Raw genomic sequence first — 18,613 nt, forward strand, 5'->3', positions numbered from 1 at the left:
AAGCTTCGGCGATTGCCAGCTCAAATATAAAAAAACGAAGGCCCAAAACTCTAAAAAAGAAAGAGGAGAAGATGGAGAACTCATACCTCAGTCCGACGAGGCTTTTCGATGACTTTCTGATGAAAGTCGAAGAAAGAACCTCGAGAACGAAGTTTGAAATCGAGAGAAGTCTTAGAGGGGGAGAATGGGGAGTCTTATATAGGCAAAACTTCGAGCTTTTCAATGTTCGGATTAGCTTAGAACACAACTATTTCAATCGCAATTGCAATCGGAATTAGGAAAGAAGACTCCCAGCCGGAGTCCTTCTCTTCTGATTCGTCACATGCAGCACACGTAAAGGACTGGGCCGGCCTCTTTGGAAAGGGCCGACCCACAAGCCCCAAGCCCACAAGTTGGGCTCATAAATTACAATTTGCGCTTTCTAATTGATTTAGTTTGAAGAAGGATGAGATATTAATTAATAATTTTAAACTTTATTTTTAATAAATTGATGTTGAATAAATTAGGGTCACAGTTTTGTATAATTATTTTTTAATTTGCTTTTTCCTTCAATATTTTGTGGAACGTTTTTTTCAAATTCAGTTGACTTGTACAAATTCGCTCATTGGTGAGTTATGGTGCTGCGGGAAAATATCCCTGCTACCACATCGCTGACGTGGCAACAATGTCAAAAGGACGAACTGAGGGCAGTACACGACCACGTACCGTGTTGACAGAGAGAAGTAAAAATTCCACCAGATATTGCGTTAAAGAATATAGCGAATACATGGTAAACGTCCGCCAAATGTTGTTGACTCAAGACGAGTTCTTGCTCCAATGCAGGAGAGCATATGCCTCCATCCTTGGCATATCCGAGCCCAGTCAATCCAGCTTCCTGCTTTCACGCAGCCGAATAAGTTCTCTGGAACAAAAGAAAAGCGGGGAAAAAGCCCTTCCTGCTTTCACGCAGCCGAATAAGTTTTCTGGAATAAAAAGAAAAGCGGGGAAAAGCCCAAATAACGAACATCTCAAATTGCCACCAACCGAAGTGAGTTGCAATAGTGAATACACGTACCAAATTATAGTGAATAGACAGTCGAAACAGTTCAATCCAGAGACACAGATTGACTGACGCTGCAAGGCAACCCAAAACTAAATACAATCAAAAGATTACAGACGAAGGAAGAAGAGCAAAACTCAGTAAGTGGGGTAGCCATATCCACCATTATAAGCTGCTGGCATTCCGTAAGGCATGGCTGGATTCGGGAAGTTGTAGCTGTTGTTGAGCTTGGCCAAGCTGGCCTGGCCCTGCATTCCATCCTTCGCATACTGCTGCCAAATCTGCTGCTCGTGGACCAGCAACTGCTGTTTGTTTTCCATGTCCGCCATCTGCACATAGGAAGGTGGGGGAAAGCTAAGAGACGCAGCAAATGGATCCTGACCGATGGTCTCGACGGTGCCATCAGGCGCCGGCAGGGCGAGCACTGGAGTGGTCTTCTGACCAAGCCCAGGCAAGGCCACACTGCTTGCGCTCCCAGTGCTCACCTGGGCCTTCACCTGCTGCCTCACTGCTCCCTGATCATACATCCCATTCAAGAGTAATGGGTCGAAGCCCCCGGCCAATGCTGCCTTCTGCTTCGCAAGGTTGCTTGTAGTCTCCACAAGTGCAAGCTCCCAATCTGCCTTCCCAGGCTCAGCTGCAGGTGTTTGCCAGGCAGAAGTCACTTCACCTTGTCCAGGGGCACCATTTGAAGGAAAGGCTTCCCATGACCCATTGGTACCGGTTGCTGCCCCTGGACCTGAGAAAAGAGCCAATGCAAGCTTGCTAGACTGATCCTCTGCAGAAGAGGCATCATCCCTGAGATTCACTAAGTCGGTGTCCTGCTGCTGCCTCTTAGGTGGTTCGACCACCTTCTCTGGTTCTGGCTCTGGTTGCTGCTCTTTGTAATCTGAAGGTGCTGGGAGGGCTTTGATGCTGTTCATATCCTGTGCCGGTTCTTCCTCCAGCGTCTCAGGGGCTGTCTCCCTTGGAGGGCTCTTGGGCCTCCTTGCCTTGTCCCTCATGAACTCCTCCAATGTCTCCAGAAGCTTGTCCGTGATACGCTGGACCTCCGGGTACTCCGATGACCGGGCCACCCCAGTATCCTTGCACCACCCATAGAAGGCACAGAGCTCATCAATCTGCTTGGCAGCACTTGCATAGGCCTCAAATGCCTTGACACAGTCCGGGTAGTCCATGTCGAAGAATCGGTCCAGAAGGACCGCTAATATCTCGCAGATGTCAGCATAGAGCTGGAAGCTTTCCCTCACAATGGGATAGAGGGCGATGAGGATCATCCTGCTGTGCTTGGCAGCGCCAGTGGGACGGCAGGCAAGGAAGCGATCAAGTAGCTGCTGCAGCTGGTGCATCCTACCCAGCACCCTCTCAGGCTTCATGTCTCTCAAGGGAGTTGGTGGCTTCCTCTCTTCCCCCCGCTGCCTCTCTTCATACCCAACGCTCCCATTTCCTGGCGGTGATGAGGATGAGGACCTCCCATAACTTCCATAGGTGTATGCATCAGGCTCTCTGTAATCAGAGTGGCGAGGAGGAGATCTATAGTGGTCCCTTGGTGACTGGTATGAGCGGCTCTTGCCACTGCCATGCTGCTTCTGCTCATAGACCATGCACTCGAGCCGCTGGTCCAGGTAGAGGGCATAGGTCCGGACAAAGGCAGAGTGATCCCATGAGTTGGAGTGGGTGTCATCCCGGAAGTCAGCCATGTTGAGAAGACGGGTACCCCGTCGAGTCGCATAGAGGATCTCGTTCTGGAAAGCAGGGTCTCCGTCCATCAGGAGGCGGTGTACAAGCATGAGAGACTTGAGGGCCACAATATAATTGTGGGTTTTCCCCAGCCGCCTTGACACAGTTGCAATGCAGGCATTCACATATGCACGGGAGTAGGAGGTCAGGCTGAGGATCTCCCGCAGGTATTTCTCATCAGCAGGCTCATCATCATGGCTCGTAGCCTTGACAACGGCCACATCAAGGTCAGGGGCAATATTGCTGGACACCTTGGCCAGACCAATGCTTGTCTGGTCCTTCACCGTTCCCAGGGCCTTTCTGATGGTGCTGGGTGCCATTTTTACTTTGCCAACAAGTTAATCCTCTTTTCCTTTTGATCACTCCTAATTGCTCTCTGCTGCTGTAATGAATGTGATGGACTACCGGCTACTAGAAGCAGATAGGCTGGTCAGACCTCCTGCACCAGAAGACCTGCTCCGATATGCTGCACTCCTCAAAATCCAGCAAGCAGATAGGTAGCAATTGGAAATAGATGCTGCCAAATCAATGGTTGTCAAACATAGATGGTAGCTCATTCAAAGAGAGTTTTGGTTTAAAGGCTAGATGTATGGGCTTTTAACAATGCTGCTAGATATGCATCTTGATGTTTTAATCAATCTTTAACTACAAAGACAGATCATTCAATGATTAGTGGGTTGAAAATCGTTACCTTAGTTATTAAGATACAAAATTTACATGAAGACTCTGATTATCATACTCGACAAATATGTAAGAAAATGACAAAATGCAAATAACTGGAGGCAAAAAAAAGTGCAAACAAGAAAGAGGCTGAGCTTAAAAGCTTCAATAATTTTCAGTTTAGAAGGGGGAAAACAAGCAAATATGTTTCATGGTTACAAAAGAATGCATATAGACGGGTCTAGTACCTACACCCAAGCTAGCACCAGAAGCTAACTCATGGAGAGGTTGTATGGAGGGTCATCGGGGCTGGAAACTGGCAGTTCACAACTAATAGAACAAACAACAGATTGTTTTTCCATAAAATGGTGTTTTAGCACATGTCAAAACATTTTATAGGGTCTGTTTATATCCATAACCATCTTGTATTTGGGATGATCCTTGGATAAGGACTGTTTATATCTGAATAGAGATTCTGATTTGCTTAGGGAAAAGATTATATGTGGCCAGGGTAGCAGCATCAAGCTGCTAACTCTCTGCTTTAAGAACAGCTAGCTGTCCCGCACATGCCAGTACTGATTGCCCGGCACAACTCCTCTTTGATCTAGGAGTTAAGCAGTGAAACTCCTCTTTGATCTAGGAGTTAAGCAGTGAGCTCCATGGCTTTCGCGGGAGGCATGTTTGTGGTCAAAGCTCAGAGAGGTCTAAATAGAGAGCAGCAGGAGCTACCCCAGTCTCTCACCCAAACCTCACGCATACGCTCAATGTTGTCAAAAATTGGATAACAATGAAGACACATTTGCTCGATATTGTGAAAAGATTGGACAGCACACCGATTATAGTACATAGGTGACTGGAGTATTACGGATCATCAAAGAAGATATCAATGATCGTCTCTTGGGAGACTGCACAAGGATGACATGTAACAAAGTTTATGGCCTCCAGTCCAAACTTGAATGCTCAAGATCAACTAGAGCAACAAGCTGTCCTGGTCCAACACAATAACAGCAACAATAGGATTGGTATCGGGTATCATTCTAGTTTGGTCTGAATTTGTTATGCAATCAGAAGAACATCCAAACTGGCCGCCTGGATTTGAAGTCCGATCCATAAATTCCACCCAGAATAACATAACACGGAAAGGAACGAACTTGTTCAACAATAGTTCGTCAACAACCATTAAGATACATTAATGGTAACCAAGAAGATGGCCATACCAGCCAGTAGGCAGGTTAAGATTAACTGTTATCGATCCGATCGCAATACCATTGGTTGCAGCATCCGATGCACCAAAAAGCGATGAATATGATATTTAAACACCATTGATTCCCATAAACATGATCTGGGAATTTTGCAGATCAACAGCTGAAACATGAAGATCTCTGAATGAAAACAGACTCAGATAACTACCTGAGACAAACCTAGCGGCGAATCCACGCTCTGCTGGTCTAGCTAGAGATTAATGTGATGGTCTAATGACCGGGTCCTTGGAGCACAGATCTGGACATGGCCGGCCGGCTTGTAATGAGAGAGCAGAGATCGAAGAAAACAAGATGCAACAGGTATCCTTTAACTAAAGTTACAGTCTTTATTCTTGGTTCCAATAACACGAAAAAAAAAGGAAGCGAAAACAAGAACAAAAACAAAAAGGAAAGGGGGAAGTACCTTTGTTTTGGCGACGCGACGCCTCTTGAGTTAAGGGGAGGGAAAGGGCTGGGAGGAAAGCAGCGATCCGTGTCGGTAAGGCGTACCTCCCTCCGATCTGCAAGTTTAATGAGCCTATGTATATGTATCAGATTCAGATCTGCGTCCCCCTCAACCCCTCTCTCTCTCTCTCGAATCTCCGTTGACTGCCTCAAGTCAAGAAATAATCTCCTCTACCTCTTCGCTCTTAGCACGCCGGATTCTGGATCGGATCGGATTAGATCGAATCGAATCCGGCGAGATCGGCGGAAGCGGAAGGCGGAAATCCAGCTACAAAGATTGTTATTAAGCTAACAGCAGCGACAACAGCGCGAGCGCAGAGGAAATAAAAGAGACGAGATCGCTTTCTCGCCGTCCACCGACTCTCTCTCTCCCTTTTCTCGCTCCTTCCTATTTCAACCTCGCCGTCCGCGGTGAGGCATTAACTTTTTACCCAGCCCTCCCAGACAGCTGTCCTCCGGCTGCCACCGTTAAGTTACTCCCGCGTCCACCTTCCAAGCCGAGAGTCGTCTTCGGGCGAAAATCACGACGGACCGGCCCGATGCCCTAAACGGACGAATCTGATGAGTTTGAGGAGTAAACAGGACCGTCGATTTGATGTCCTTTGTATGCGCGCCAATTAATGAGCTTTTGATGATCCAAGACAAAGTTGATGAGCTGCGGAGTTAAACGATGAGTCATCGACAAAATCGAGACGGTCGATGTGTCTGTAACGCAGACGACGACAAAGACGTGTAACTTTTGAAAAAGGAAGGTAATAATAAAATAATAAGATTGATACACTCGGGCTCTGTGAATCCGACGGAGTCAAAAAGATTTGTTGGGTCTGGTCTCTTGGATGGCCATCCGACGGCGCCTCGGGTTCCATTCTTTCCATGATAGGCGACGAGGTGGTCGATCTCCAATCTCCGTCAAGGACGGAAGGACTTGCTTGGTCTGGTCCGTGGTTTGCGCTATATTCAAATTGGAACCTACCACGCCGTCTGATTGATGGATGATGAAATTAATAGTCCCACATAGTTCTCCAGAAAGTAATCCAAAACAATGTGATTAAAACATGCCATGCTCTTCTATTGTGCCAGTTCGCATTTAGCAGCTATTAAGAATAGCTAGGATCAATGATGCATGATGCAGTCAATGGATTGTATACAAGACTCTTCTAATTCAAGACTTCAAGCAACAACTTGATGATATACTTGTGTGACACCAATCTCCTTTATGGCTCCCTCCTTCGCTCCCCAGATCGAATGGCATATGCCATGCGTACGTGACATTATGCCAGCATCCCAACGACACAAGATTAACACGGCAAACATATCATGATCATTCTAAAGCTGATGGTATGGCTTACTTGCTAAGTTATCCATACGGGCCTACATGGATTCCTGCTCTAAATTACTCTTTAAATAGCTACTTTAAGGGCGCATTTGATTAGCGTTCCAAATTAGAATTGAAATCAGAATGAATTGAAATAGGAATGGCCATATTCCCAGATGCATATGCTCAATAACTGAAAGTGGAATCGAAATAGAAATGAAATTTTAATACTAGAAGGGATTTGGGATTAGGTTTTGGGGGGTTTAGGCATTTCTGTTTTCTTCTAGAATTGGAATAGAAATAGAAATGGCAATAGAACTTTTCTCAACTAAATGGCTGGAATAGGAATCACTCATCTATTCCCATTATAGAACCTAATTCTCTCCAACAAAATATGCCCTAAAAAGTTAAGCTATCTATAGAGGCCTATCTTCAAGCAATTGAGACATGAAAATAAAGAGGAACCATGTTGACAAAACCATGTTAAACTTGGCCCGTATGGATTCCCACTTTAAATAGCTAAGCTATCCATGGAGGCCCATCTTCATGACAATAAAGACCATGAAGAGCCCCAAGTTAACGAAACCATGCTAAATTAGCCCATAAGCCGGCCCATATGGGTTCCTACGTTAAATAGTGAATCTATCCATATAGGCCCATATACGTGAAAATAAGAGCATGAAGAAGCGTAAACCTAGGCTACAAAAAGCATTGATTTGCTTTCAGGACTAATTCTACACAAGTAAGCTTAGGCATCTGGCGCCTTTCATCTTCTTGGTTGGAATCTCATTTCCAAAGTCGTCTTTGAACATTTCCTTCACCTTCCGACTGATTTTTAGAAGACAAAATCATCATAACGTACTTATATATCAATAAACTATTTAGTAGAAAAATATTCAAGAAATAATAACTCTTGTCAAGTTAATAAAATTAATTTTCAGCGGCTGATTTGTATCAAGTCACCAATCTAATAGATCAGAGATATTGACACATAAATAGACATTATGTATGTATATGAGGGGGAAAAGTCTACATGCTAAATTTTGTAGGCAATCTTGGAGCAAAGGTGGATTCTCTTTGAATTTTCCATTGGTCATAAATATTGACTTTGCTTGGGGCTGTATATTCTAAATTAAGACAGGCAAACAACTAAGGCCAGTCTAAGTCTCTCGAGACGTTTAATTAGTCCGAACCTGAAGTTAGGTTGATCTTCGTTGGCCTAATCCAACTCAAATTTAAGCCATATCTAGCCGGAGGATGCTTCGATCAAGTATGGATGCCAAATCCATGACTAGAAGTCCGGATCTAGAAAAATTAGTGTCAATATATCAGCCTTAAAGTTTGGTCCAAGTCGTCATGTTAATTTGTTTACTAGGCATCAAGTCAATTAAACAACATCCTTATTCTCAGGATCATTAGTTATCTAATTGGTGCTAATAATTGCAATGCCTTTCATAACAAAGAACAATGGCGTGGGAAAAGGTTTGTTTCAGGATATTGTTGCTCCTGGAATCTTGGTGGTTTCTTTATACTGCTCAATGGAAATCAGAAGTTTGGAAGTCCGAGAGTCTGAGCAAGAGCAAGATTTACATGGGAATCATTGGGAATACGCACATAAGGGTGGGCAACTAATTCCTTAATCACCCAGCACGTAAATCATCAAAAATAAGTCATGCTAACATGAAAAGCGTGTCAAGCTTCAAGAATGACTTGTTCTCAATGAGTTATGAAAGATAGAGGGGCTTTTCAAGCTTGAAGCAGTCCGAGGTTTGTTTTCAAGAAATGTTACAGAGACCTAAAGAAGCAATAAATTGAAACAATAGTTGCTGCCGGCTGTAGTTTTTAATTAACATGACTTGCTTTTATCTTGGTTCTTAATTATCTTTCTTTCTTATGTTTTAAACTATATGCTGAGGAGTTCTATAATATCAAATGAACAAAGCACCTAAATTATCAAAAAGAAAGGGGAAAAAAAAAGGAATACACCTAAAAGAGAGAAGATGCATGGTTGGATGAGATAGCCAAGGCTTTTGAAATTATTGTAGGCAATAAAGCCGTAGACTCGGCCATTGGATAGATTTAGGACAGATGGCCCTATTTCTGCATGATATCCGGAAAAGTGCCAGAAAAATATATTCCTGATGACCAGACGCATTTATGTAGCTTAGCATTTGAGCAGAATTCTGGGACTGATTCGTTAATAAGATAGCACTTGTTTCGGAATATTTTATTTTTTAATTTTATGGGATATATTTATACTCGGTTTAGAAGTTTCGTTGTTAAAAAAAATTAAAAAAATAACACGAAGGGCAGCATGGCGTGATGGATGGGCCGCGCCATCGAAGAATCCACGTCAGCCCATGTGCGGCCTCCGTCGTGCCGGCGATGGTGGGCCCCTACAGCCTTCCAGTTCCAGCTATTATTCATCTTTTTATATATATATATATATATATATATATATATATTAATTAATATTAAAGCCCTAGCCCTCCTGGATCCGAGACGGCTTCCGGCGCTCCTCTGACGTTCGCAGCCCAGCCCAGCTGTAAGCCGCGCCGGTAAAAGCAAACCTCGTCTTCATGCACGATGGACCGCTCGTGTTAGAAATAAATATAAGGCTCGTTCCGTTCGCGGGATAAAAATAATAATAATAATAATAATAATAATAATAATAATAATAAGATGCTTTTTATTTGATTAGAGTTTTCAAATAATAGAGATAGAAAAATTATATTTTCATGAAAATATGATTTCCATATTTAATGAAAAAATCTTTGCCATAAGAAATATGGAAATATTACTTTCTCTGTGAGCCGAAAATTATTTCATTTTTATCTTTTTTCAAATAAACCCTTCAGTATTAAAGAGGCATTAAATATCTAATTTTTATTAAAAGTATAATAAAAATTATACATAATTTTTTCAGAAAAGTGGATGGTCAACTAAACATAAGCACTCTGAAAATCCATCATTTTTTCATTGTCAACCAAACATGCCAAAAGTATTTTTTCAGACTTCCTCTTTTCAGAAATCTACTTTTAAAAAATCATATGCATATAAAAACATATGCTTTGCGTAAACCAAATGAGCCCATAGCCATGCCAAGAAGCAGTAACCTGGCCATATCAAAGCACATCAAGGCAACCACACCAAAAGAAAGGGAATTGATGAATGAGACAATTTGAAGTGATTAGAAATTTATATGGGTACAACTCAATAGATGTCCACAAAAGAAATCCAACCATTCTTTCATGCCAAAGATGCAGCCCGAACTTATTTACTTAAAGAGAGGTTATAATATCATGTAATTAGTTAAAAAAAGAAGTCTTATTTATTTATGATACCATATTGGAATTGTTTGATCATGCATTGAGCTTGAGATATCTATTAAGCACCAGTGGCTCTTATAAAAGTAAAACAAGCTGTTGTTAGTAAGACTTGTTATAAAATAATCTGAAAGAGTTTGTCGTACTATATGCCGTTCTTAAAGCATTAATATTTGCATTTAATGGTAAGAAAAATAAGAGGAAGGTCTTGTCACGTTATGGAGCGGAGAGGTGCATGCCTTATTTTCTCCTGCCTTCTTCTCCATGTGGCTCAAAATCAGGAGAGCGTCACTTTCGGAATATGCACGAATCTTGACACAAGGATCCAGCAATACTTTGCTGTCCACGAGTGCATCTTAGTAGCGGCTGCTGCACGGCACCAGCGACAGGCTCCCTGTAGCGTCCACCGACCATTGGATGATGATGGATCCCACGCGCCTCAAGATTCGCATGGATCATGATCTCCTCGAGCTAATCATACGATTCTTGTTGCAGTAATTAGTAAATACCTACTTTTTATTTATTCGCCGCACATTTATGGTCACATGAGTGTTATCATTTGAATCAAAGTATAAAATACTATATAGAGCTAAAAGTAAAGGAGACAACTCAATCAATAATTTTTTTCATCTTTCGAAATATGTACACAATTTGAAAGACATCACACTTTCTTATTTGCCGTCAAATATCTTCTAGAAGCAAAGGCCAAGTACCCCTAACCTCTTTTATAGAATCTTTTTAATTATTTTTGTAGAGTCTTCCTCCAAAATAAAGCTCCGAGTTTACTTTTGCATAGGAGACTCCCTCTAGACAGCGAGAGATATGAAGCTGTAGAGAATCCATTGCAGTTTCAGTAATGGTTAAGCCAAGTCACAAGCCGCGCCGACTAAAAAAGAAAGACTAGGCATTAAAAATAATTAATAAATCAAGGAAAAGAGGACCAGGAAGTAGACCAACTACGGGTGTTTCTCGCAGTCTCCTCGGTCTATCTATAGGTTTTGGTCGGTGGAGCAGAGCCCGATCCGATCCGGCGGCGGCGGGAGCGATGGAGGACAGAGAGAAGGGCCCGGCAGTGGCGGCGGCGGCGGGGGCGGGGGCGGTGGTGGAGAAGGTGATCGAGACGGTGGAGGAGATCGCGGGCTTCTCCGACTACCGGAACGCGTACAAGAGGCAGTTCTGCAACCTGGCGCGGCGGATCAAGCTGCTGTCGCCCATGCTGGAGGAGCTCAAGGAGAGCAAGGACCCCATCCCCGAGCGGGCGGCCGGGACGCTGGCCCCGCTCAATCGCGCGCTTGACTCCGCCAAGGAGCTCCTCCGGCTGGGGAGCGAAGGGAGCAAGATCTTCCTGGTATGCTGATGAATCGTTTAGTTAGCAGCAGCTCCTCTCTTAAGTTGAATCTTCTTCCTGTTTCGGTGGAATGGGGCTTCTTTTATCTTTTCTTTTCTTGCAATATTGGTATTAATTATTTTCGGCCAAAAAAAGTTATTTTGCTTTACTTTAATTTGGGTCATTATTGATCTGATCCTTCTTTAAAAACGAAGCAATCTTTGCCACTATAGCAAAGAGTAAATGGGATCTTGGCTTTTGCTTGAATTGTTACTCGCCAAAATTATGGTTTTGGAGTATCTAGGGTTTTCATCCGATTCCCATTCTTAAGGTATTTGGGCTGGACATCTGTGTATTCTTTGATATCTAGAGTAGATTTAATGTAATCTCAAGGTAGAGAACACTTTGGTTATGATTCTTGGTGGTTTAGTATGCCTCTGATGACAATAATTCCATAGGGTTCAGTCTTAAATCCTGGCCAGGACAACTTATAAATATTAAAAATGGAGATGGAAGTTGAAGATGAGATTAATTGTCAGAAGAAACTTTTAAACAGGGCGATCTTGAAGGATTCTGGCACATGGATTTTGGATGTCAGCACACTTTCTTTCATATTAATTCAATTTTTGTGAAGTTATTTTTCGATTTGGAGTCTTCTAAATTATTTAATTTGTGCTAATTTTTGCGAGTCAACTGTAAATCCAGAGTGTCATAACGTTTTGTAAGGTTCTTTTCTGGATATGTTCTGATTATGAAGATAGTCTCTTCACCAATGAATTGATTAAAATCCTCCAGCAGTTAGTGGGTTCTTTCTGAATTGCAGGCAACTGGAAAAGACAGATCTTCGGGGAGTTTGTTTTATCTTTTCAGGCTTACTAATTTACAGCTGCATGTAGACCTTGCTTCAAGAGAATGATAAAGGGCTATTTTTTAAAAATTTTCAAGCTTGCTTTACTATGCTGTGTGGTGATTGTTGCATCAGTTGACTTGTATGTGGAGCGCCATTCTTTAATAGAAGTAGATCAGTTGTGCTTGGGCATGAATCTTGTGTCTTGTGATATCTGACCTTTTCCACCACTCATGTTATATTATACTCTACTTTGATAATAAAGTTTTGAATGACCATTGGGAGCAGAAAGAAAAGTACATGATATAGAATGAAAGGTGCAGCTTAGTGGCTGGCATAATTATATATTGTCAAGCACGCGTACTCAAACAAATGCATTTTTTGACTAGCTGGAAGATCCAGTTTCCTACCATCAAAGGATCTATGATTGTTCTTACAGGCATGGATTAACCTAGGTAAATGACAGTTTCATGCATACAGCCAAATTAGGACCCAGGGCACAATTTCAATCAAGTCAAAATAATCTTTCGTAGGAATTACTGGTTACTTGGTTTGTCAAAGTAATCTTGTGGTCGTTCTGTCCCGTTGGAGCAGGATATGACCTTAGCTTAATCCAACCAGATCTAGGACTATCAGAAAGGGCAACCAATGATGAAACCAAAAGCGTTTAAAGATCTAGTATTTGCTGACTTCAAGCAAAAAGTTACTAGCTAAAGGACTTGTGGGGACTGAGGTGGTTCAATTGTAGAGTGTTGCTAGAAATTAGATTTTTGGACCATCATTAATTGATAAAGCAGGGGCGAAGGACCTGATGGCCATGCTTCGCTGATTAAACATCGACCTTTAAGGGCTGCAGGAAAAATAAATCAGAAGCCCCTCAACTCTAAAAAATTCCAAGCATTATTCAATTAGCTGGCTGCTGACTATAGGTTCATCCAATCCAGCAAAGTATTCCATGAATGGCTGGTTAGTCATTTCACAAGTTGTCGCTTTTACAATCTCCTGCAGGCTCAAATATGATGAGACATGAGGGACTATTGTTTGAACCAAAATACTATCCCTTTAAATCAGATTTATGAGGAAGACACTGCACAGAAGGAAGGACCAATATATGCACTCACAGTATAATATCAATTCACAATCATATACAAGCAACAAAAGATTGTTTATGTGGAACACTGCTACTGTCTATCAACAAGATTACAGGCTGTTATATCAATTTATAGCACTATTCTCTGACTGGTTATGAGGTCATATAATTTTTTTCTCTTTGCCTTTCTATTTACTATCTAAGTAAGAGCTGGGTTCTTCTCTCCAAAATGATGTTTACTTGTGTAACAAATATGTTGTTCACTTCTTTTGATTGGAACTGTTTGCACCACAATGATGCTTTTCATTTAAGTTGGACTTTGTTGTTTAACTGTCTTGTGCTGGTTTATGTGCTTCTTGAACATCATTTAGACTTCCAGTAGATGCATTGTTTTCATACGAGTGAAAGCTCATGAAAGGAGACATCAGCCTCTCTTTTAGCAACATGCTAAATTTTGGCTTGTAACTTTTGATTGGGTGAAGTACCCGATCATTATGTGTTAGCAAGATTACTGTCTGCTTGCACTTGTATGTTGTGCATTTGGTGCAATGGTGTAAGCAATGATATCTGTTTTATGTATCTGCAGGTCTTGGAGAGGGATAGGATATTGACGAGGTTCCAGGAAGCTATTTCTCAACTAGAACAAGCATTGGCTGAACTTTCCATTGATGAGCTTGATATATCAGATGAAGTTAAAGAACAGGTAGAATCATCCATTAAGAAACATGCCCCCTTTTAACATTATTATCAGCAAGCACTTGTTTCCAGGGAGATTGATGAGGGTTCAATATTTTCATTTTTTTTCCCTTCGTGTTTTAATGACTGGAATAATGGGGTAGGACCCCAGTTCATCCTCTAAGTGATGCTTAATTGATGTGTCACTCTGTGCAGGTTGAGCTCGTCCATACTCAGTTCAAGAGGGCCAAAGAACGGTTTGATATGCCTGATGATGAGCTTTACAACGATCTTTTATCTGTTTACAATTTGAGCACCGATGCCAATGTGGATCCAGCTATACTAAGGAGATTAGCAGAAAAGTTACAGCTGATGACCATATCTGATCTCAAACAAGAATCAATTGCATTGCATGAAATGGTTGTTGCCAGTGGTGGAGATCCAGGAGAGATCATCGAAAAGATGTCAATGCTATTAAAGAAGATTAAAGATTTCATGCAGACTCAGAACCCAGAAATGGGCACGCCAGCAATTCCCAAGCTTCTTCCCTTTCATGAGAAGTCCAAAGTTCCAGTCATTCCAGATGATTTTCGCTGCCCTATATCGTTGGAGCTGATGAAAGACCCAATAATTGTAGCCACCGGGCAGGTCGCTGAATGATTCTTGATCTTTTCCTATGTTGGTGTGTGCCTTTTTACATGCTTCAGGGTTTCCAGTTATATATACTTACTTTATTATTACAGACTTACGAGCGGGAATGCATCGAGAAATGGCTGGAGGCTGGCCATGACACGTGCCCCAAGACGCAACAGAAGCTCCGCAACACATCCTTAACCCCAAACTATGTCCTTCGCAGCCTCATAAGCCAGTGGTGTGAGGCCAATGGCATGGATCCACCTAAACGCCGCACTCAACCTGACAAGGCCCTGTCAGCCTGCTTTGCAGGTGAGCATGCTAAAATTATCGAACTTCTCCGTAAATTATCTTCCCAAAATATTGAAGACCAAAGATTGGCTGCCGGCGAGCTTCGCCTCCTTGCTAAGCGCAATGCTGACAACCGTGTCTGTATAGCTGAGGCTGGGGCTATACCTCTTCTTGTGAGTTTACTATCTACATTTGATGCTCGAACCCAGGAGCATTCAGTTACTGCTCTTCTAAACCTCTCCATCTGCGAGGAGAACAAGGGGAAAATAATCTTCTCAGGGGCTGTGCCTGGAATAGTTCACGTGTTAAAGAGGGGCAGCATGGAAGCACGGGAGAATGCTGCAGCCACTCTCTTCAGCCTCTCAGTGGTCGATGAGAACAAGGTAACAATTGGGGCTTCTGGGGCAATCCCACCACTTGTTTCGCTGTTAAGTGAGGGCAGCCAACGAGGGAAGAAGGATGCAGCAACAGCACTATTCAACTTGTGCATATACCAAGGTAACAAGGGAAAGGCTGTGAGGGCTGGGGTGGTCCCAACACTAATGGGACTACTGACAGAGCCAGGAGGAGGGATGGTGGATGAGGCACTTGCTATACTGGCCATTCTGTCAAGCCACCCTGAGGGTAAGTTGGCAATTGGGGCTGCTGAGGCAGTGCCCGTGCTGGTGAAGGTGATAAGAAGTGGGTCACCTAGGAACAAGGAGAATGCAGCAGCTGTTCTGGTGCACCTTTGTAATGGGGAGCAGCAGCAGCAGCATTTGGCTGAGGCACAGGAGCGTGGGGTGATGGGTCCATTGGAGGAACTAGCACAGAGTGGCACAGACAGGGGTAAAAGGAAGGCAGCACAGTTGCTCGAGCGCATGAACAGGTTCCTGGAACAGCAAAAGCAAGCTCAAGCACAAGCTGAAGCTCATGCTCAGGCACAGGCACAGGCACAGGCACAGTCACCAACAGAGCAGTCAAGGTCTCCGTCTTTGGCAACTTTTCTTGATTTGTGAGGTATCTTATTGCTGGCTTGTTTGTAGAGGTGAGAAAGGGTGGTTGTTTTGATTCAAAGGGTGGGAGGTGGAAGATCACCTGCCATGCTGGTTTGTAAGTTATGTGATGTTGTAATGTTTTAGCTGGGGAATGTAATTGGAGGAAGGTTTATAGAGCCTTCAAGAGTAAGGAAATGGAGGGATAGTCTTGAAGAGTAAACCGTTTGAATGTACCATGTCTATGTTGTAAGGTAACATCCTCGATTTTTATGGAGGAAATGCCTCTGATTGCTAAAATGGGATCCAGAGCCAGGATATCGCCAAATAACAATTTACGGACACTGATGAAAGCTTTCAGAGATGTGCTACTTTAATTCATTATATTTTCTGAACTGGAATTTTCTGTTTGCCACATCTGGCTTAATATGATAGTTGATTAAGCTTGCTTTTCATGCTTGTCTCAAATTTGATGACCAGTTCAGAACTGGAGGATTGATCAACTAATTTAAGTTCAGATTCTGTTTGCATGTGTCAGGTAAGCGTTCTGAAATTTCTTTCGGAAAGCTTCTGTCCAGATGATTTTAAAAGCTGAAATGCACCAACTACTGATATAAAAATATGCAATAGATTCTGATAATTAGACGTTGAAAGCTGCATGCTCTTATTTAACAGCGATGTTCGAGCAAACCAGCAATATTTATTGGATTTTTCTTTTTCTGAAGATTCCATGGTGATTGGCAAATAAATCATCACTGACTGTTTACTATAGGATATAATAAAGCCACTGTGACAACTACTGAGGGAGGCCATCATGATTCAGGTTAAAAGGCAATTAGGCCCTCTGTCATTATGAGACGTTCAAAGGAGTGGTAGCAAGACCTGTGGTCCACAGAACTGACGGTGGACATACTACTGAAGTCTGGAATTACTGGCATGGATTGAGCAACAACTGTTCGCATCTCCATGCAGTCTGCTTCATAGGTATGCGGCTCATAATTCAGCTTAGTCAAGGCTGATCATTTGAATATGTAATTGCTTTTCCTTTTCTGGTCTCTTGCTTGATATTTGTGTTCTTTTTGAATTTTTGATGCTGCCAAGGTATAAAGGAAATGAAAATGGAAATTTGGATATGTCGACTCCAGCTGAAATATCAGGATATTCGGGTAGGTAAAATAGTAAGGCATCAGATGCATCTGGTGCATATTTTTCCAGTATCAAACAAGGTTACCGCGGCACACTTGTGACCGTTATATCATACACGAGGTCCAAATCCATGCGGCCATGGAAACTGCCAGCATTCTTCGAAGCCAGGTGAGTTGCCTACTTGACTACTTTAAAATAATGCTATCACTTGAAGCTTGGTAATCACAATGGGGTCATGTGGTTGAATGGCAGGTATGGATTGGTAAAGCTGATGGCAACCACAGCTAGTTGTGATAAGGACCATTACCTGCAGGTACAGGCTTGCAGTTGAGCTTATCCAAAAATGGCCAAATGACTTGGTCGTAGCCGCAGTGGAACCATTCAAATTGATTAGGAATTTATATTACTAGTAATGTCAAAGCAGGGAGAAGGATGAGAACATGTAGAAATATCTGAATTGCTGGATATTGAGTTTAACCAAGGCACTTATCGATGCCAGTGTGGAGAAAGAAGATTGGGCCTGATTCGCTATTACATCGCTTCAATACTTCATTTAGAGCAGTGGCAACAATGAACAATCTATCATTCATACAATGACTTGTCATGATTAACCAGAAAAATACGATGTGATGAAATCATTGTTCTCAAATCTCATGTGAGAATGGATGAACTTTTTTGGATAAATATTCTGGAAAATGCTACCATTTGCATTCAAGTCTGAATCCAACTTTAAATATCAGGTCAGCTGCAGCGTTGTTGTTGTTGGAAGAATGGCAGTGAGGATGTTTTTAATCCTTTGCTGATGACATAGTCAAATCTTGTTCAAGTCCTTCGTTTACATAGAAAGAAACAGGAATTCGTCAAAAGATATGCAGAATATTTCATATTGCTTGCGCTGTGAAGCATGACCGGTTGGAACGATTCCAGTCTTAGAGTTGATTTCCTCAGAAGAAAGAAGAAGAAAAAAAAAAGAAAGAAATTCTTAAGAGATTTTTTTTGTTTATTTATTTATCTATTTATTTAGAGAGATTTTTATAATACTATCAAAAATTTTCGCTTTCCTTGCAAACTTGAGCATCTTGAGAAAATATTTTGCTTCTACTGTTTCATTCTTTTTATGTTTAATTCTTGCATATCAGACCCCTATTATTGGTGGGGATAATTAATGAGCTTGAAACTATTATGTCCACGGGGGACAATTAGAATTTTCCCATTTGTACCCATATGATATGCCTCAAACCCCACAAGGGTAGCTGTGGTTTTCACCCTCAGCCAAGCACAAGATTTTGTTATCAAGATGTGTCCTAGCTATGGCGTGCCCGCTTGGGCCAGAAGAGCTCTCCTTGCACAAACCACAGACTTCTCCCCGTCTAAAACCCCATTTGGACTCAAAAGCAGGTGAGAAGCAAGTACTATCAAGGACAAAGCACCACCAGCACAGGCATATTGGCAAGAGGACCGCTTTATCATGGACCCAACCTTTTGCTGCACCAAACCTGTGCCGTGTTCCAGTATCACCTGCACAAAGGAGCCACCAATTCGTGCCAATAGTGGACAATAGAAGCCGCACAGAGAAAGTCCATACAATAAACTCAGACATGAAACTGTGAAAATAAAACTTTTATCAATGACATGAAAGGATTACAAGTCTAGAGAACCGCCGCCCAGACTGCAACTACAAAAAGGTTCAGGGAGGGAGGCGAAGGAGGCAACAATGGACACGGCAAGAATCTGCAAGGAAACAGACCCACTAAATTGCTCTTGCCTACCCTTCTGACCTAGTTTGACAAGCTCAATGGCTTGGTTACCAACTTTTTAACTGCAATAAGATGGGAGATTCGTGA

At 42.3% G+C, this 18,613-nt stretch overlaps 1 protein-coding gene and 1 pseudogene across 3 annotated transcripts; one reads left to right on the top strand and one right to left on the bottom strand.

Annotated features, from left to right (window-relative positions):
- Positions 1 to 988: 988 nt before the first annotated feature.
- LOC103703459 (putative clathrin assembly protein At2g25430 pseudogene) lies at positions 989 to 5,661 on the bottom strand (annotated as a pseudogene). 2 transcript variants are annotated; one of them, XR_015967715.1, is made up of 2 exons: positions 5,105 to 5,661; positions 989 to 3,296 (listed from the first exon to the last, which is right to left on the bottom strand). The product of XR_015967715.1 is annotated as a putative clathrin assembly protein At2g25430 pseudogene, transcript variant X1 (transcript). The 2 variants fall into 2 exon arrangements; XR_015967716.1 differs by having other exon boundaries at positions 989 to 3,424; positions 5,105 to 5,585.
- Positions 5,662 to 10,538: 4,877 nt separating this feature from the next.
- On the top strand, positions 10,539 to 16,076 carry LOC103703458 (protein spotted leaf 11-like). The gene is made up of 4 exons (XM_017841912.4): positions 10,539 to 11,134; positions 13,637 to 13,753; positions 13,942 to 14,373; positions 14,469 to 16,076. The coding sequence occupies exons 1-4, from the start codon at positions 10,832 to 10,834 to the stop codon at positions 15,645 to 15,647; spliced, it is 2,031 nt and encodes a 676-aa protein (XP_017697401.3). The 5' UTR covers positions 10,539 to 10,831; the 3' UTR covers positions 15,648 to 16,076.
- Positions 16,077 to 18,613: the final 2,537 nt, after the last annotated feature.

This window comes from Phoenix dactylifera, chromosome 8, assembly GCF_051530095.1.
Source record: "Phoenix dactylifera cultivar Ajwa chromosome 8, Ajwa_hap1_PhDact_Kaust_v1.1, whole genome shotgun sequence".
Classification (NCBI taxonomy): Eukaryota; Viridiplantae; Streptophyta; class Magnoliopsida; order Arecales; family Arecaceae; genus Phoenix; species Phoenix dactylifera.

Bases quoted from the DNA above. Each gene is read 5' to 3' on its own strand.
- LOC103703458 (XM_017841912.4), top strand. From the start codon at position 10,832: ATGGAGGACAGAGAGAAGGGCCCGGCAGTGGCGGCGGCGGCGGGGGCG. The intron at 11,135-13,636 runs GTATGCTGATGA...ATGTATCTGCAG, and splicing joins AAGGGAGCAAGATCTTCCTG to GTCTTGGAGAGGGATAGGAT. The intron at 14,374-14,468 runs GTCGCTGAATGA...TTATTATTACAG, and splicing joins TAATTGTAGCCACCGGGCAG to ACTTACGAGCGGGAATGCAT.